This window comes from Schistocerca americana, chromosome 2 (assembly GCF_021461395.2).
Source record: "Schistocerca americana isolate TAMUIC-IGC-003095 chromosome 2, iqSchAmer2.1, whole genome shotgun sequence".
NCBI lineage: Eukaryota > Metazoa > Arthropoda > Insecta > Orthoptera > Acrididae > Schistocerca > Schistocerca americana.
The window spans coordinates 648,122,822-648,143,651 of NC_060120.1; the positions used below are offsets into that span (position 1 = coordinate 648,122,822).

The window sequence follows — 20,830 nt, forward strand, 5'->3', positions numbered from 1 at the left end:
GTATTTCATCACTGGGTTTAAGTTAATGCCTTGCTTACTCATGTCCAGCTTGTAGGAAGCGTGAAGAAACACTTCCAGGCCTTATTCGCGCAATTTTTAAGTTGCAATATTTCCTATGTTTGGCCGAGCAATGTCATGGGGAATGTGTAGTCTTCCCTAGAGTAACTGAAACTGGCACTTTTACGCCGATGCTGCATGAATTCACGATAACAAACTATCTTGACAAGCGTTCCACTTGTCAACTCTGTCTCTAATGATGGTTTCTTGGTGACCACAAGCGACGATCATTATTTGTTTCAGCGCAGCGATGTTATTTATTTGTTAATATCATGAGAAAGCTATACCTTTCCTCTCGCACGATTCTAGCTTAAGTACTGGCTCAAATTGTGCAAAAAATTCTCTCCTTTGTGATTTTGGATTATTGGTGTTGGTGAGACGCTTATGATGTCCGAATGGCTGTCATATGGTAAGGGGCCACGTCACAAAATTCAGTTTTCGTTCTTGTTTGTTTTACTCAGTCTTCCAAAGCTGCCCTTTACAGTATATATAAACAAGAGAACCACGAAAACTTTTGTACATGGCTGCACGTTCATAGACCGTGAATAGTTACAATTGAAAGAGAAACAGCCCTCGGTCACTATATTTTTAACAAATTAACCTGGTTTCAACACTGCTAGGAGTGTCTTCTTCAGAATTTAAAACAAAGAATGATCTATATTTTATAACATGGTCACAGAATAATGACTAAAAACGTATGATAGGGTATAAGTACGGAATCATCGTAAAAGACTGACAGTACTTATATGTCATTTATAAAACAACAAATATGCCAAAAGGGCATTAGTCACAAAGATATTTAAGATAAATAAAACTGTGATGACGAGCCACTAAGGACTGCTCGATACTTGCATGGTGCAGGTTGCAAAACGGACTGCCTCTGTGCGTGCGGTAATTATTCTGATCTCATCTTCACGATCCCTATGTGAGCGATACGTAGGAGGTTGTAGTATATTCGTAATCATTTAAGACCAGTTATTGAAGCTTTGTTAATAAACATCCTCGGAATAGTCTATCTCAAAGAGTCGTCCAATGCAGTATCTCATTATCTCAGTGACACTCCCTGCCCTTATCTGCATGCATCCAATATCCCCCGTTAGTCCAATCTGGTACGGGTCCCACACATTTGATCAATATTCTAGGATGGGTCGCATGAGTGATTTGCAAGCCATCTACTTTGTAGATTGATTACACTTCACCAGTAGTCTACCAATAAACCGAAGTCTACCAGCTGCCTCACCCATGACTAAATCTATGTGATTATTCCATTCCATTTCACATCCCTACAAAGTGCTACACACATGTATTTGTATGAATTGGCAGATTCCAGCAGTGACTCATTGATATTATGATCATAAGATACTACGTTCTTTCGTTTTGTGAAGTGAAAAAATTTTACATTTCTGAACATTTAAAGCAAATTGCCAATCTCTGCATCACTTTGAAATCTTATCAAGATCTGATTGAATGTCTATGCAGCTTCTTTTAAATAGTACTTCATTATAAATAACTGTTTCATCTGCAGGAAGCCTGATTTTACTATTGTCTACAAGGTCATTAATGTACACCATGAACAGCAAAGGTCCCAACACACTTCACATACTTCCCTGGGGCACCCCCGAAGTTACTTCTACATACGACGATGACACTCCATCCAAAATAACATGTTGCGTTCTCCCTACCAAAAAGTCCTCAATCTAGTCATAAAATTCACTTGATACCCCATATGATCGTACTTTTGCCAGTAAGCGAGGGTGTGGTAGTGAGTCAAATGCTTTTTGGAAATCGAGAAATACAACGTCTGTCTGATTGCCTTGATCCAAAGTGTTCAGTTTGTCATGTGAGAAAAGTGCGTGTTGGGTTTCACATGATCGATGTTTTTGAAATCCATACTAGCTGGCATTGAGGAGGTCATTCTGTTCAAGATTCCTCATTATGGTTCAAATGGCTCTGAGCACTATGGGACTTAACTTCTGAGGTCATCAGTCCCCTAGAACTTAGAACTACTTAAACCTAACTAACCTAAGGACATCACACACATCCATGCCCGAGGCAGGATTCAAACCTGCGACCGTAGCGGACGCGGTTCCAGGCTGTAGCGCCTAGAACCGCTCGGCCACTCCGGCCGGCATACCTCATTAAGTTTGAGCGCGGAATATATTCTAAGGTTGCACAACAAATCGATATCAAGGATATTTTGTGGGTCACTTCTACCGCCCTTCTTGTTGACGGGTGCGACCTGTATCTTTTTACAAGAACTGGGCACGGTTTTTTGCTCGAGGGATCTACGATAGATAGAAGAGGGGCTAACTCAGCCGCAAATTCAGTATAGAATCTGACTGGGATTCCATCAGGCCCTGGAGCTTTTTTCAATTTTAACGATTTCTCACCACCACTAATACTAATATTATTTCATTTATCTTTTCAGTGGTACGAGGATTAAATTGGGGCAATTCTCCTGGATTTTCCTTCGTAAAAGAATATTTGAAAAAGGAGTTAAGCATCTCGGCTTTCGCTTTGCTACCCTCAATTTTTGCTAGGGACTGGACACTAACGTTGGGCGACTAACAGCCTTTACATACGACCAGAATTTCTTTGGGTTCACTGAAGGATTACTTGACAATATTCTGCTACGGCAGTCACTGAAGGCGCCACGCATTGCTCTCTTCTCAGCCAAACGTGTCACATTCAGCGTTTCAATGTGTGTAGCCCTACGCTTTGTTTTACACCTATTATGCAGTATTCTTCATTTCTTTGGAAGTTTCTTCACAGTGGCTGTACAACATGGAAGTTCCCTCCCATTATGAACTTTTCTACTGGGTACATATCTATCCAGAGCTATCTTTTAAACTGGAGCCGGAGTTCCTCCAGACGCTCCTGCCCTATGTTAAATGTTTCCAATTCCTCACTGAAATATTACACTGCTAATATTTTATCTAGTTTACTGGACATATGTCTTTCTGCTTGTTTTAATTGCCCTTTGTACTTTGGCAATCACTGTTGCCACAACCACGTCATGACCACTCATACCAGTTTAAATGTGGACTTCCTCAAGGAGGTCAGGTCTGTTTGTTGCCATTAGATCCAATATATTTCCTTCATGAGTGGGGTTCCTATCTATCTGTTCTAGGTAGTTTTCAGAGGAGGCATTTAGTCAAGTTTCACAGAATGTCTTATCACGCCCATCAATAACAAAACTGTAATTTTTCTAATTAATTGTTGGGTGATTAAAGTCTCCGCTGATGATTACAGTATGACTGAGGAACTTTTGTACAAATGAAGTGAGGTTTTGTCTAAAGTTTTCGGTTACTTCTGGAGACGAGTCTGGTGGGCGATAGAAGGATCCAGTTTTCATTTTATGCCCACCCCTGATACTGCGTCTTACCCAAACAATCTTACTTGCAGCTTTAATTTCTATCTCGAAAGCTTTGAGTTTCTTGCCTACTGCGACAAATACACCACCTCCATTTCCCATTACTTAAATTACTTAAATTTTCCCCAAAATCACACTCTCAGCTGCGAGAGGCATTTCTTTCGATCTTATTCTGATACTTCTGGGTTTACTACAGCTATCGTTATCTGGATTGAATGGAGAGTCATCTAATCTAAAAACTTGTGTGCACCCTGTGGTGTCACCGCCAGACACCACACTTGCTAGGTGGTAGCCTTTAAATCGGCCGCGGTCCGTTAGTATACGTCGGACCCGCGTGTCGCCACTATCAGTGATTGCAGACCGAGCGCCGCCACACGGCAGGTCTAGAGAGAGACTTCCTAGCACTCGCCCCAGTTGTACAGACGACTTTGCTAGCGATGGTTCACTGCCTACTTACGTTCTCATTTGCTGAGACGATAGTTTAGCATAGCCTTTAGCTACGTCATTTGCTACGACCTAGCAAGGCGCCATTATCAGTTGCTATTCATATTGTGGATCATGTACCGTCAAGATCGACGTTCATCATTAATGGATTAAAGTTAAGTATTTCACCAGCTACGTCTGCTTTTCTAAATTCTAATTTCCTTGTCCTGTTCCAGACCTCACGCCAGCCTGCGTGAGCTAAAACGCGTGCATTTCGGCCTCCTTTAGTAAAACGGGGTTGGCTCTCCTGCCAACCACAACATTGGCGACGAGGCAAAACAGTGTTCTTCTCTAAACTGCCCTGATTTACTTGTGTAATGGCTTCGCCACAATCTCCAGATGTACTGTCCGAATTTTATCGCTTACAGAATCAGCAGACGGAGGCCTTACTGGATGCCCTTGGACAGCTCGTCCAGGGTCAACGTGCTATGCAAAATGATGCGGCAGCAGCCGCTCCACCGCTAATGCAGCCACAACACGCAGTTGCACCAACTTTTCGACCTATTGATGCTGCACTGGAAAGCTGGACGGAGTGGTCACGCTAATTTGGATTCCATCTCGCCACCTACAGAATTCAAGGTAACGAGCGCCAGCCTTTTTTATTGTCTTCGGTCGGCATGAACACGTACCATGTGATAGTCAAATTATTTCCCTAACGCGATGTAGCAACTCTGTCCTACGAAGAAATTTTGTCTGCATTAGATGCATATTTCAAAGAATCAGTCAATGTAGTTGCGTAAAGGTATACCTTCTTTCGTACAAAACATATGGCAGGTCAGACTAATCGGGAGTGGGTTGCAACCTTGCAAGGCCTTACTAGGAATTGTGCTTTTGAGTGTCAATGTGGACTCCCTTATTCAGATACTATTGTACGTGATGCAATTGCACAGAACGTTTCTGATGTTCATACAAGGGAACAGATTTTGAAACTAGTCAATCCCCCCTTCAACAAGTGATGGACATATTGGATCGGCAGGACACACCTGACTTTGCTCAGGAATCATTTGAAACTTCATCAGCCGTGTGTCAGGTTAACCGGCCCACCGGGCGAGCTGCGCGGAGCAGTAAACAGCCCTCGCGCCCGACCACGCCGCTGCCGCCAGGCTCTCAGCCACGTGTGCCGCGCCGGCAAACAAATGCAGTGCTAAAATCATGCCCGCGGTGCACTACTAGACATTCGTGTGAGAATTGCCCGTCACGCCAAGTTATTTGCTTTTTCTGTAATAAAAAAGGATATGTTCAAAGTGTTTGCCAGAAAAAGCTCAGATCGAAAACTCACAACCATTCCAGGTCCTTTGCTTCACGCCGAATTCGAACCGAGGATACTCAGGCTCATGAAACTTCGCCCATGGAAATTCATGTAGTTCATTCCACTCTGCTCAGTGCCACTCTCTCTAACAGTGACTGTGTTCGTCCCACAAATAGTGTGCGTCGACATCGCCGGAAATCCCGTCAAGTCGCAAGTGATTATGTACCAGTGTCATTTCACGTTGCACGAGACAGTCGCTCTTGTCGTCAGCAGGTCAGTAAACTGTTTGTAGACTTGGACATTAACGGCAAAGTGATACCATTCCAGCTCGATACCGGAGCTGCAGTTTCACTGATCAATCAAGACATGTACAAACAGCTGGGCACACCTCCGTTGCGTGCTGCAAATGAAGCTAACTAGTTATTCAGGTCAAGATATCCGTGTGTTAGGACGGTGCAGCCTTCTTGCAACATACAAAGGACAAACAAAACTTGTGTCATTTTACGTCCTTCGTACTTCTTCTGCAGTGAACTTGTTTGGTTTCGATTTATTTCAGTTGTTTAACTTGTCTATAGTAAATCAGGTCCTATCAGTGAACCAGACTGTGCCTACCAACAGTGTTTCTCGTCTATGTGAAGAATTTGCAGACATTTTTGCACCGGGCCTTGGTTTCGCTAAGAACTATAATACACATTTGGAACTGGAAGTAAACACGCAACTGAAATTTTTCAGAGTGCGCAATGTTCCCCATGCATTGCGTGATGAGGTCGCAAAAACATTACACGATTTGGAATCTCAAGGTGTAATTGAACCCTTAGTAATTTTGCCAAAACCTTCAGGAAAATTGAGACTTTGTGTGGACTTCAAGGTAACAGTGAATCCGCAACCAGTGATTGCAACTTTTCCTTTACCCCACCCGGAAGATCTTTTTCACAAACTGTGCCCGGGTAAATATTTTTCGAAGTTGGACCTAGCAGATGCGTACTTGCAAATACTGATGGACGAAGAATCCCAGCGCGTTTTGGTGGTTAACACGCATCTTGGTTTGTATCGATTCAAATGACTGCCATTCGGGTGTGCATCTGCCCCTGCATTGTTTCAGCAATATCTACAAACTGTTTGTGCGTCAGTCCCTACTGCAGCAAACTATCTGGACGATATTGTGATCTCCAGAAAGACGGAAGAAGAACATTTAGCCAATCTCAGAAGATTATTTCAGGTCTTGAGAGAAAATGGTCTTCGCTTGCGGAAGGAAAAAATGTGTGTTTTTTGCTCGTGACTTGCCATACCTGGGACATGTACTCAATGCCCAAGGCATACATCCCAGTCCTGAGCACCTCCGTGCCATACAAGTCTTGCCTTCGCCGCAGAATTTGAAGCAGCTACAGAGTGTGCTGGGAAAAATCTACTATTATCACTGATAAGTTCCACATGCCTCTTCCATTTCAGCTCCACTTCATCGCTTACACCGTAAAGGTGTTCCGTTCGTCTGGCCGACGGAATGCGAACGCGCCTTTCGCCAGTTGAAATCGACATTGCTTTCCAATACTTGCCTTACGCCATTCAATCCCCAGAAGCCCCTTTTGTTGATGGTGGATGCATCGGATTTCGGGATCGGTGCTGTGCTTGCGCACAAAGATGGATCGCACGATCGCCCTATTGCCTTTGCGTCCAAATTGCTCTTGGCTGCGCAAAGAAATTATTCACAGATCGAGAAAGATAAAGATGCATTGGCTCTCGTATTTGGTGTTACAAAGTTTCATGATTTCTTGTATGGTCGTCACTTTACCATAATCACAGACCACAAACCTTTGACATCGCTTTTTCATCCGAACAAGCCTGTACCTCCACGTACAGCGCAGAAATTCATTCGCTGGTCTATTTTCCTCTCGCCGTACCGCTACGATATCTTGTATCGGTCCACTGCTAAGCAGGGAAACGCCGATGCATTGTCCCGCTTGCCTGTTGCTGAGGATAGGGCATTCGATTCTTTCGAACTTACTTGCATGTTCATTGATGCGGAAACCGATGACGTGGTCGAATCGTTTCCGATTGATTTTCGTCGTGTAGCTACCGCTACAGCTGCCGACCCTGTCCTTGCTACCGTTCTGCGTTTTGTTGTTACGCAATGACCCTTGTCAAAGTCACGGATGGGGGACCCGTTGGATCGCCGATTTTTTGCTCACAAGGAGAGACTTTTTGTTCGACGTTGTGTTTTGCTGTTGCGTTCTGATAATGATCAGTCCAGGGTCGTGGTCCCACGTTCGTTACAGTCCTCTGTCTTACAGCTTCTCCACCACGGACATTGGGGTATAGTGGGAACGAAACAACTTGCTCGTCAGCACTGTACTTGGTTTGGAATCGATGCCGCGATTACGAATATGAACAATCAGCACCACCGCGGAAATTCTTTGCATGGTCCAAAGCCACTTCCCCTTGGCAACGCTTACACATCGATTTTGCTTGTTCATTCTGGAATGCTCGATGGTTGGTTGTTGTAGGTTCATTCAGTAATTTTCCTTTTGTTGTCCGGATGTCTTCCACGACGTCATCTGCCACCATCCAAGCGTTATCTGCTATCTTTTGCATTGAAGGTCTTCCACAGACTATTGTTTCTGACAATGGGCCACAATTCATGTCCGCAAAATTTCAGTCATTCTGCAAGGCCAATGGTATTCAACATCTGACGTCCGCGCCGTTTTCGCCACAGTCAAACGGTGCCGCTGAACGATTGGTCAGGACTTTCAAGTCACAGATGTTGAAGTTAAGAGTCGCATTCTCGTGAGAACGCGTTATTGCTCTTTTTGTCCTCGTATCGCTCTCACCAGCTGAGTTGCTCCACGGTCGCCCTCATCGAACCTTGATGTCTTTGCTACATCCGCCGCATCAGGTTCCTGTGCAGCGGCAGACACCTGCTTTTGCTCCAGGTGACATTGTCTACTATCGCCACTATCGAGGTTCACGGCGTTGGCTCGAAGGGCGCATTCTTCGCTGCCTCGGACGCGCTTTGTATCTGGTTTTGGGGGCCTCTGGTGAGGTGCGCCGGCATCTCAACCAGCTGCGCCTCTGTCGTCGCACGGGATCTTCCGCTCGCCGTCTACTTTCAGTGACGGTGCTGTCCGGTCAGCGCCCTGGGGACCCATCTACTGGCTCGCCTCAGCCTCAGGTGTTACCGACGCTGCCTTCCATTTTGCCCTATGGCGACGCGCCGCCGCCACCGCCGCCGCCGCCGCCTGTTCTCCCGCCGGCGACGCCCGCAGTGGACGCGTCGCTGCAACCGCCGGGCGCCTCCCTGGGTCACGCGCCGCCGATCGCTTCCTGTGACCAGTTGTCCTCCGAAATGGAACTCTTGCCCGCTCTGGACCGTATGTCGTCTTCGCCCGTCGGGTGCTCCGGCCCGATGGAGGTAGACCCTTCGGCCCCTCCTGTCTCTCTGCGGGCGCATACACCGCATGTTGGCGTGCACCCTGGAGCAGGTTTTCAGGCGTTTCATAGCTCCCCGCGGTCCGGATGGCAGGGTGCGGGTGGCACAGCCTCGCCTGTTGTTAGGCTCCCCACCTCGTCGCATACGTCAACATGGGGTCCTCCCCACAGCGGACGGAAGCCTTATGCCACAACAGTACGCCGATTTGCGGGGGAGGAATGTGGTGTCACCGCCAGACACCACACTTAGCCTTTAAATCGGCCGCGGTTCGTTAGCATACGTCGGACCCGCGTGTCGCCACTATCAGTGATTGCATACCGAGCGCCGCCACACGGCAGGTCTAGAGAGAGACTTTCTAGCACTCGCCCCAGTTGTACAGACGACTTTGCTAGCGATGGTTCACTGCCTACTTACGTTCTCATTTGCCGAGACGATAGTTTAGCATAGCCTTCAGCTACGTCATTTGCTACAACCTAGCAAGGCGCCATTATCAGTTACTATTCATATTGTGAATCATGTACCGTCAAGACCAACGTTCATCATTAATGGGTTAAAGTTAAGTATTCCACCAGCTACGTCCGTTTTTCTAAATTCTAATTTCCTTGTCCTGTTCCAGACCTCACGCCATCCTGCGTGAGCTAAAACGCGTGCATTTCGGCCTCCTTTAGTAAAACGGGGTTGGCTCTCCTGTCAACCACAACACACCCCACACACAATCAACTGTCTCATCCTCCAGCTGTTGGGCGAGGTCACCCTCCTGGGTGCATTTTCCTTCATCCTTTGGGCAGTATCTCTTTCTGCGCTGTTGACGATAATGGACTTTTAGCTTGTTTGCGCCTGATATTCAGCACGGTAGCCAGTGCGTTGTGGTGGGGCCGCCATGTACCCTGGTGGTTGTAGCCAGCTGACCGCACAGGGATAGCTCTGCTGATGCCTGCGCCGTCAACTCTCAACGTATTCCAAGGAGTAGATGCCTGTCACCCTGAGGCATTGGGACTCCTGGAAATGGCCATCCTGCCAGGTGGCCTTTGCTGCGGCTGGGTGGCTCATTGGGGGGAGAGACCCTGGTCGGAGTGGATGGCATCAGGTTGGATGACACGCCACGAAACATAGTACGTCATCTCTTGCTGGTGTTCAAACACCCGCAGTCTCTAAACAGTCAAGGTCTAACTTCAATGTTGAGAATTACGACCCCAAATCGTCCCCCCTCCCCCCCTGGCCACACCATGGAAGGAATGCCAGGCTAAGGATGGCAGTGAAGCTTATTCTCTCCAGTACTTCATATATACGTGAGTTGATGAGGAAACTTTCTTGTCAATGAAACCTCAATAATTTTTTCATAATGTGGGGCCACAGTCATAATATATTTCTTTAAAGTCAGTACCACCATTGGAATGCTTTTTATCTGCAGTTTTACGTCACACGATCATGATTTCGGCTTTAAAGTGCCATTATCACATTGATCCTTAGACAATGTGTCTAATATTCTATTTTAAATAGGACGTCTTAGGCACTGTAAACATTAAAACACTTGATTATGGCACTGTAAAGACGAAATCATGATCGTGTAACGTAGAATTGCAAATAAAAGACAGTTTAATGGCGGTACTGACTTAAAGAAATAAAACAGTTTTTTGTAGAGCATGTAGAGGGCAAGTTTGAGGAGGTGGAGGTCTCGTCCAAAATGCGGTCAGGGTCAGTCTTGATCAAAACAGCATCCTCTGCCCAGTCATGGGCACTATTCGTCTGTGACAAGCTGCGAGATGTTTCTGTTTCTATCACGCCCAATAAGAGCTTTAATATGGCCCGGGGTATCATATTTCACAGGGACCTTCTTTTGCAGTCTAATGATGAACAGCGAGGTGCCCATTTCGTCTGGCGCATCCTCCGGGGTCCGAGGGATAATCATGTTGCCGCCGGTGCCTTTATCTTAGCCTTTGAGGGTGACAGATTACCCGAGAAGGTCAAGGTGATGGTCTACCACTGTGACGTAAAGCCACGTATCCCTCCCACGGCGCGGTTTTTTAAATGCTGAAAGTTCGGTCATATGTCTTCTCGCTGTGCTTCCAGAGTCACCTGTCGGGATTGTGGACGTCCTTCACATCCCAGGATTCCCTGTGCGCCGCATCCAATCTCCGTCACCTGCAGAGAGCACAATTCGCCTTGGTCGCCAGTCTGCAGGATTCTCCAGAAAGAAAGAAAAATAATGGAACACAAGACCCTCGACCGACTGACATACACTGAGGCTAAGAGAAAATAAGAGAAACTACATCCAGTGCATATGACATCAACCTACACTGCCACTATGACAACGGTTCTACCATCTTCCGTTCTGCTGCATACAGTTGGCTCTCACAGCTGTCACATTCCACCTGCCCCCTTGATTGGGGGAGGGGGGGGGAGGGGCACTTCCCTCGCTTTAGGTCGTGCACAACCTACTTCAAGAGCAACATCCCCCACCTCAACTATCGGGGACATCAGCCCCCACTTCTCAGCCAAAGAAGCATAAGTCTTCTTAGGCTCCTCTCGCCATGAATGGATCTCTTGGGTCGCTCCCTTCCCAGGTTCCTACCAGTGGCAAAGCTGACACCCGCCAGTGGCTGAAGCAACCATAGGCAGCTGGTCATAGGGCTTCACGGACCTCCTCAGACCCTGAGACTAAATCGGTGAAACCCTCCCAGCCAGACAAACCTAAGGAGCAGCGAGAGAAACCTGTTACGAAAAAGACCCCCAAGAGCCAAGGCACTGCGGTGGCACCCACACTGCCACTACCTGCAAGTTCTGTGGCTGAAGATGAGGTGGAGATTCTGGCGTCTGCTGAGGACCAAGACCTTGCTGGGCCCTCAGACACAATAGATGTCGATCGCACAGGTATTCATCTGGTGGGAGCAAGTGAGCCTGAGGCGTAGACTGCCTCATTAAGTGTTTCATGCCTTACCAGTTTCACGATCAGATCACGTAATCCTCCAGTGGAACTGCGGCGGCTTTTTCCACCACCTGGATGAGCTATGGCACCTGGAAGTATGTAGTGAACCTGTGCCCCTTCAAACCCTTCTTGGAGCTGTGGCTGTCAGGATGAGGACGACACAGGAAATAACTGTCTGCAATATATATCTTCCTCCAGATGGTGCAGTACCCCTGAACGTATTGGCTGCACTGATTGATCAGCTTCCTAAACCTTTCCTACTTTTGGGATATTGTAACACGCATAACCTCTTGTGGGGTGGCGCGATGCTTACTGGCCGATGTAGGGAGGTCGAAAATTAACTGTCACATCTCGACCTCTGTCTCTCAAATACAGGTGCCCCCACACACTGTGTGGCACATGGCACATATTCGGCCATTGATCTCTCGGTCTGCAGTCCTGGCCTTCTCCCATCTATCCACTGGAGATCACATGACGACCTGTGTAATAGTGACCACTTCTCCATCTTCCTGCCACTCCCCCGGAGTCGTGTCCATGGACGCCTACCCAGATGGGCTTTAAAAAAGACAGACTGGGAAGCCTTCACCTCTGCTGTCACCGCTGAATCTCCCCCACGTGGTGCCATCGATGTTATCGTTGAGCAGGTCACTACAACGATCGTTTCTGCGGCGATAAATGCGATCCCTCGTTCTTTAGGGTGCCCCTTGCGAAAGAGAGTCCGTTGGCGGTCGCCAGAAGTCGCTGAAGCAATTAAAGGCAAAGGGCGTCGGCGAGCTCTACAGCACATAAGCAGCACCCTTCCCTAGAGCACCTAACAGCCCTTAAGTGGCGCCGGCCGAAGTGGCCGTGCGGTTAAAGGCGCTGCAGTCTGGAACCGCAAGACCGCTACGGTCGCAGGTTCGAATCCTGCCTCGGGCATGGATGTTTGTGATGTCCTTAGGTTAGATAGGTTTAACTAGTTCTAAGTTCTAGGGGACTAATGACCTCAGCAGTTGAGTCCCATAGTGCTCAGAGCCATTTGAACCTTAAGTGGCTCCGTGCCCTAGTTCGCCAGCTTATAAAACGACGGTAACAGGAGTGTTGTGAGAGGTATGTGTCGACCATTGGGTGCCACACGTCACCTTCCCAAGTCTGGAAGAAGATCAAACGTCGTTTTGGGTACCAGACCCCAACAAGTATCCCTGGCATTAACATCAATAGCGTGTTATCCACCGGCGCAAACGCGATTGGCGATTGCCGAGCACTTTCCTGAGCACTATGCTTGAGTCTCTGCATCGGAGAACTACCCCCCCCCCCCAGCCTTTCCCACCACCTTCAAAGGGTGGATGGAAAGGAAAGTCCTCTCGTTCACTACACACCACAGTAAACTCTATAATGCTCCATTTACACAGCTCCTCGGCCGGATTGGATCCAAATTCAGATGTTTAAGCATCTCTTGTCTGACTACAAGCGACTTCTCTTCGTCATCTTCAACTCGATCTGGTGTGATGGCATCTTTCCGTCGCAGTCGCGGGAGGGCACCGTCATTCAGGTGCTCAAACCCGGTCAAAACTCACTTGATGTGGACAGTTACCAGCCCATCAGCCTCACCAACTTTCTTTGTAAGCTGCTGGAACGTATAGTGTGTCAGCCATTGGGTTGGGTCCTGGAGTCACGTGGCCTACTGGCTCCATGTCAGGGAGGCTTCCGAAAGGGTCGCCCTACCACTGACAATCTTGTGTCCCTCGAGTCTGCCATCTGTACAGCCTTTTCCAGACGACAACAGCTGGTTACCACCTTTCTTGACATACATAAAGCATACTACATGACCTGGCGACATCATATCCTTGTCACATTGTATGAGTAGGGTCTCCAGGCCCCCACTCCCAATTTTAATTAAAACTTGCTGTCGCTCCATACTTTCCATGTCAAAGTCTGTGCCTCCCATAGTTCCTCCAATATTCAGGAGAATGGCATTCCGCAAGGCTCCGTATTCAGTGACCCTCTATTTTTAGTATCTATTAACGGTCTAGCAGCAGCTGTAGGGCCGTCTGTCTCGCTTTCTGTGTATGCGGAAGAATACTGCGTTTCGTACTGCTCCTCCACTACCGGTGTTGCTGAGCGGTGCCTACAGGGAGCCATTCACAAGGCCCAGTCATGGCCTCTAGCCCACGGCTTCCAGTTTTCAGCCACGAAGTCGTGTGTTATGCATTTCTGTCGGCGTCGCACTGTTCATCCAGAACCAGAACTTTACCTTAATGACGATCCACTCACCGTAGTGGAGACATATCGATTCTTAGGACTGGTTTCCGACGCCTGATTGAATTGGCTGCCTCACCCTAGTCAGCTTAAGCAGAAGTGCTTGCAACACCTGAATGCCCTCCGCTGGCAGAGCAACACCAACTGGCGAGCAGATCGCTCGACGTTGCTGCAGTTCTACAGAGCCTTTGTTCAATCCCGCTTTGATTATGGGAGTCTGGTTTATGATTCGGCGGCGCCCTCAGCATTGGATTTACTCGACCCAGTGTACCACTGTAGTGTTCGCCTAGCGATGGTAGCTTTTAGAACGAGTCCGGTGACCAGTGTCCTGGTGGAGGTAGGAGTCCCTCCATTGAAGGTTAGGAATGCACAACTGCTCGCCAGTTACGTTGTACACATTCGTAGTTCTCCTGTGCATTTGAATTACTGTCTCCTTTTCCCAATCATGGCAGTTCATCTCCTGCATCTACATCTACATCAACATGGATACTCTGAAAATCACATTTAAGTGCCTGGCAGAGAGTTCATCGAACTACCTTCACAATTCTCTAATTATTCCAATCTCGTACAGCGTGCGGAAAGAACGAAAACCTATATCTTTCCTTACAAGCTCTGATTTCCCTTGTTTTATCATGGTGATCGCTTCTACCTATGTAGGTCGGTGTCAACAAAATATTTTCGCATTCGGAAGAGAAAGTTGGTGATTGGAATTTCGTGAGAAGATTTCGTCGCAACGAAAAACGCCTTTCTTTTTATGATGTCTAACCCAAATTCTGTATCATTTCTGTGACGCTCTCTCCCACATTTCCAGATAATACAAAACGTGCTGCCCTTCTTTGGTTTTTTTCGATGTACTCCGTCAGTCCTATCTGGTAAGGATCCCACACCGCGCAGCAGTATTCTAAAAGCGGACGGACAAGCGTAATGTAGGCAGTCTTCTTAGTAGATCTGTTACATTTTCTAAGTGTCCTGCCAATAAAACGCAGTCTTTGGTTAGCCTTCCCACAACGTTTTCTATTTGTTCCTTCCAATATAAGTAGTTCGTTATTGTAATAAATAGGCATTTAGTTGAATTTACGGCTTTTAGATTAGACTGATTTATCGTGTAACGGAGGTTTAACGAATTCGTTTTAGCACTCATGTGGATGACCTCACACTTTTCGTTATTTAGGGTCAACTGTCAATTTCCGCACCATTCAGATATCTTTTCTAAATCCTTTTGCTATTTGTTTTCGATCTTATGATGACTTTATTAGTCGATAAACGACAGCGTCATCTGTAAACAACCTAAGACGGCTGCTCAGATTGTCTCCCAAATCGTTTATATAGATAAGGAACAGCTAAGGGCCTATAACACTACCTTGGGGAACGCCAGAAATCACTTCTGTTTTAGTCGATGACTTTCCGTCAATTACTACCTTTCTGACGGGAAATCACAAATCCAGTCATATAACTGAGACGATATTCCATAAGCACGCAATTTCACTACAGGCCGCTAGTGTGGTACAGTGCCAAAAGCCTTCCGGAAATCCAAAAATACGTAATCGATCTGAAATCCCTTGTCAACAGCGCTCAACAATTCACGCGAATGAAGAGCCAGTTATGTATCACAAGACCGATGTTTTCCAAACCCATGTTGACTGTGTGTCAATAGACCGTTTTCTTCGAGGTAATTCATAATGATTGAACACAAAATATGTTCCAAAATCCTGCTGCATACCGACGTTAACGATATGGGCTGTAATTTAGTGGATTACTCCTACTAACTTTCTTGAATATTGATGTGACCTGTACAACTTTACAGTCTTTGGATACGGTTCTTGATTGTTATGTATGGAGTTAATGCATCAGCGTACTCCCAAAGATATGTAATTGGTATAGAGCCTGGACTAGAAGACTTACTTGTATTAAGTGATTTAAGTTGCTTCACTACTCCGAGGATATTTACTTCTACTCATGTTGGCAGCAGTTCTCGATTCGAATTCTGGAACATTTACTTCGTCTTCTTTTGTGAAGGCATTTGGGAAGGCTGTGTTTACTACTTTTGCTTTGGCAGTACTGTCTTCGACATTATCTCCATTGCTATCGCGCAGAGAAGGCATTAATTGTTTCTTGCCGCTAACATACTTCACATACGACCAGAACCTCTTTGGATTTTCTGCCAGGTTTCGAGACAAAGTTTCGTTGTGGAAACATATTGGCATCTCGCATTGAAGTCCGCGCTAAATTTCGAGCTTTGTAAAAGATCGTCAAACTTGGGGATATTGCGTTTGTTTAAATTTGGCATGTTTGTTTCGTTGTTTCTGCATCAATGTTCTAACCAGTTTTGTGTACCAAGGACGTTCAGCTCCGTCGTTTGTTAATTTATTTGGTACAAATCTTCCAATTGCTGCCGATACTATTTCTTTGACTTCAAGTCACATCTGGTCTACACTTACAGTATTAATTTGTAATGAGTGGAGATTGTCTCTCAGGAAGACGTCATGTGAATTTTTATCTGATTTTTTGAATAGATATATTTTTCGCTTATTTTTGGAGGATTTGGGGATTACAATATTCAGTCTCGCTACGACAACTCTGTGTTCACTAATCCCTGTAACAGTTTTGATGCTTGTTATTAACTCAGGATTATTTGTTGCTAAGAGGTCAAGTGTGTTTTCACTATTCGCGTGCGCTCATGTACTAACTGCTCGAAATAATTTTCAGAGAATGCGTTTAGCACGATTTCGGATGATATTTTATGCGTACCTCCGGAATTAAACATGCATTTTCGCCAACATATCGAGGGTAAATTAAAGTCACAACCAACTATTATGGGATGAGTCGGGTATGTGTTTGAAATCAGACCCAAGTTTTCTTTGAACCTTTCAGCAACTGTATCATCTGAATTGGGAGATCGGTAAAAGGATCCAGTTATTATTTTATTCCGGTTGCCAACAATGATCTCTGCCCGTACTAACTGACAGGAAGCATCTATTTTAATTTCGCGACAAGTTAAACTACTTCTGACAGCAACAAACACGCCACCGGCAACCGTGTTTAGCCTATCCTTTCGGAACACTGTTAGGTTCTTCGCAAAAATTTCGGATGAGTTTATATCCGCTAGCTTTTATATCAGCTAGTTTTCAGTGCCTATAAAGATATCAGTGCTTTCTATTTAGCGCTTGGAGCTCTGGTACTTTTCCAACACAGCTACGAAAATTTACAACTATTATACCAATGGTTCCTTTATCTACGTTCTTCCTGTGTTCTGCCTGCAACCTTTGTGACTGAAGCCCTTATTGTGTTTTCCCGAGACCCTCTAACCTAAAAAACCTCCCAGTCCACGTCATACAGTCCCTGCTACCCGTGTAGCCGCCTACTGCGTATAGTGGACGCCTGACCTATTCAGCGGAACCCGAAACCCAACCACCCTTTGGCGCAAGTCGAGGAATCTGGAGCCTACACGGTCGCAGAACCGTCTGAGCCTCTGATTCAGACCCTCTACTCGGCTCTGTACCAGAGGTCCGCGATCGGTCCTGTCGACTATTGCAAATGGTCATCTCTGCTTTGATCTTGGAAGCAAGGCTGGCAGCCTTTACCACTTCTGTTAGCCGCTCAAAACCAGAGAGAATCTCTTCTGATCCAAAGTGATACACATCATTGGTACCAACGTGAGAAACCACCTGCAGTTGGCTATACCCTGTGCTCGTCATGGCATCCGGCAGGACCCTTTCCACATCTGGAATGATTCCACCCAGTACGCACACGGAGTGTACATTGGTTTTCTTATCCTTCTTGTCAGCCAAGTCCCTAAGAGGCCCCATAACGCGCCTAACGTTGGAGCTCCCAACTAGCAATAACCCCACCCTCTGTGATTGCCCGGATCTTGCTGGCTGAGTGGTTTCCTCTGAAACAGGACAGGCAACAGCATCTGGCTCAGGGACTGTGTCAGCCACAGACAGCACCTGGAACCTGTTTGTCGGAGAAACCGGGGAGGCCTTAACTTGCGGCCGCCTGGGAAGTCTTTCGCCGCCTGCTTCGCCCCGGGGCGACCTCCCACTCGACCACAGGTGAGGGGTCAACCTCAGTGTTAGCAGTAACTGGTTTGGCTACTGGCGAGGACCGATCGGAGGACTCGGACGTGCTGGACGTCCGTTGCATCCCCACGGCCGGCTCACAACAGTGGTGCCCATCCACTGCAGCCTCAAGCTGTGTAACCGAAGCCTTCACAACCTGAAGCTGAGAACGAAGTGTCACCAACTCGGCTCGCATCCGCACACAACAATCGCAGTCCCTGCTCATACTAAAGACCGTGGAAAACTAACCTATGCAGATAAACTGACTATCGGCACGTGCTACGCAACTCTACTGTAGACCCTGACGAAAACGCAGGAACTGTGTCTAATAATTCGCAGAGCTTCAAAAGCCTAACTACTGAAGCACTCAGGTGAAAACAAATAATTCGCCCCTGATTAGGAACTTTGAATATGTCAAAAATCGGTTTACTTTCAGACACAAACGGAAAGGCAAGAACTGTGGCTATAGATATTAAATTTACGCTCAGAAACACAAGAAACTAAACTGTTAAAGCAGACAGATGATATAATAAAATTCGCTCCTGGTTAGGAACTCGTAAATAGGTCAGGGCTTATGACTATGGTTCGGATCTGGTCCCTTCTGTCAGGAGTCCTTCCCGTTACCACCTCTCCTCGAGGTCCATTCACGTACACCTCCACGATGTACACCTAGGCTGCAGATTCTTTTGTACCAGGCCCTAAGAACTCCGTTAACGCTGCGGCTCTACGCTATCACTTACTCTCGATTCTGGACGTGTACCGGGGCCATGAAGTGGTTTACACCGAAGGCTGAATGGCTGATGGTCACGTAGGCTTTGCGTATGTTCATGGAGGACATACTGAACAGCACTCCTTGCCAGATGGCTGCAGTATTTTCACTGTAGAGCTGGCCATACCTCATGCTCTTGAGCACATCCCCTCATGCCCTGGTGAGTCATTTCTCCTGTGTACAGACTCCTTGAGCAGCCTACAAGCTATCAATCAGTGCTACCCTCGCCATCCTTGGGTAGCGCTCATTCAGGAGTCCTTCTGTGCCCTGGAGTGGTCCCGTCGTTCAGTGATGTTTGTGTGGACCCTAGAACATGTCGGAATCCCAGGCAACGAACTTGGCGACAGACTGGCCAAACAGACTATGCAGAAACCGCTTATGGAGATGGGGATCTGCGAAACTGACCTGCGTTCTGTCTTATGCCACGGGGTTTTTAGGCTTTGGGAGATGGAATGGCATAGCACTACGCACAACAAACTGCATGTCATTATGGAGACTACAAATGTGTGGAAGTCTTCCATGCAGTCCTCTCAAAGGGAATCAGTTGTCCTCTGCCAGCTCTGCATTGGCCATACGTGACTAATGCATGGTTACCTCCTCCATCGCAAGGACCTACCTCGTTGTCACTGTGGCTCACAAAAAACGGTTGTCCACCTCTTGCTGGACTGCCCACTTTTAGCCACTCTGTTGCAGACTTCCAACTTTCCCAGCACCCTACCTTCGGTGTTGGGCGACAATGCCTCAACAACAGCATTAGCTTTGCGTTTTATTCGTGAGGTTGGGTTTTATCATTTGATCTAAGTTTTAGTGCTTGTCCTTTGTCCCTGTGTGTGTCCACCCTGGTGCTTTTATGGTGGAGGTTTTAAGGTGTTGCAGAGTGCCTGGCTTCTCCTTTTTATTCTCATGGTCAGCCAGCCATGGTAATCTGCTCCCTTATTTTGATCTCTTCTACATGTTTATTGCATCTCTCTGTGGTTTTCTTGTCCGATTTTGTCCAGTTAAGTGTTTGTTGCCCTTCTGTCATTCTTGTGGTTTTCTCCTTTATTCCAGCTGTGTTTTGTATGTCTCTATTATTTTACTTCAACCCTTGTGGAATTGTTTTAATCGGAACGAGAGACCGATGACGTAGCAGTTTGGTCTCTCCCCACCCCCCTTTTAAACCAAGCAACCAACCAACTGGTTCTCTAAATTTTCTCAATACTGCCATCGAAAAGAATATTGCCTTCCCTCCAGTAATTTCCATCAGAGTTCCCGAATTATCCCTGTAACACATGCGGTTTTTTTCCCTAACCTACCGGTAACAAATTTAGCAGCGCGCCTCTGAACTGCTTCAAGGTGTTCCTTTAATCCGACATGGCGCATATCCCAAACACTCGAACAGTACTCAAAAATAGGTCGCCCTAGTGTCCTATATGCGGTCTCCTTTACAGCAGAACCACAGTTGGCATTCGTGCTGCACATTCAGGCATCATAATGAGAAACAGTAACAGATGCGCTGAGTGCGACGGGCCCGCGACGGGTACTCACGGAGTAGGCGGCGTCCCTGGCGACGCCCTGGAAGAGCTGGTCGAGCGCGCGCACCATGATGCCGGGGCTGGCCGGCCGGCCCAGCATGGTGTGCGTCTTGCCGGAGCCGGTGGCGCCGTACGCGAACACGGCGGCGTGGTAGCCGCGGAGCACGTCGCCCACCAGCGGCGCCACCGTCGCCTCGAACACGTGCTGCTGCGTCGCCTGCTCGCCCAGCACGCGGTCGAACGTGTAGCCGCGCTCCGCCGCGCCCTGCGCCTGCGGCTGCGACTGCCGCGGCTGGCCGCTCTGCGCGTCCTCCAGCACCACCGTCTGCAACACCGAGGCACCGCCGCCGCTGAAGCACGTTCTGCACGGGACGTGCGAGCTTGCAACATTACCCGTGACGCACCGGTTCCGCCGGCTTCTGCCGTGTAGACGGGGCCACTTGCACGATCCACAGAACATCAACAATGGAGCAGCGCAACTCCCGTGGTAAAAGAGGGAACCACAGACCGATAGCAGCGCCTCTAGTCGTATGGACATGAACTAAAAGAGGATGAACATTGCGGGTTGCATCCATCCTAGCTTATGTACGTTGCCGGTTTTCTTATGCTTTTACTTTTCTTACCTCAGTTCTCTGCCATGCTATGTAATTATTTTGGCTAGTATAGTAATAAAATAATTTAAACATAGCTGTAGCACATTGCAATACAGCAGTGACAACCTATTATTCAGGAATATTTG

At 47.2% G+C, this 20,830-nt stretch overlaps 1 protein-coding gene across 1 annotated transcript in view; it reads right to left on the bottom strand.

Moving 5' to 3' along the window:
- LOC124594275 (kinesin-like protein KIF19) overlaps window positions 1-20,551 on the bottom strand; it is a 458,271-nt gene extending 437,720 nt beyond the window's left edge. Inside the window, exon 1 of the mRNA XM_047132640.1 lies at window positions 20,105-20,551. Within this exon, the coding sequence (XP_046988596.1) occupies window positions 20,105-20,551 (447 nt within the window). The remainder of the gene's footprint in view (window positions 1-20,104) is intronic.
- Window positions 20,552-20,830: the final 279 nt, after the last annotated feature.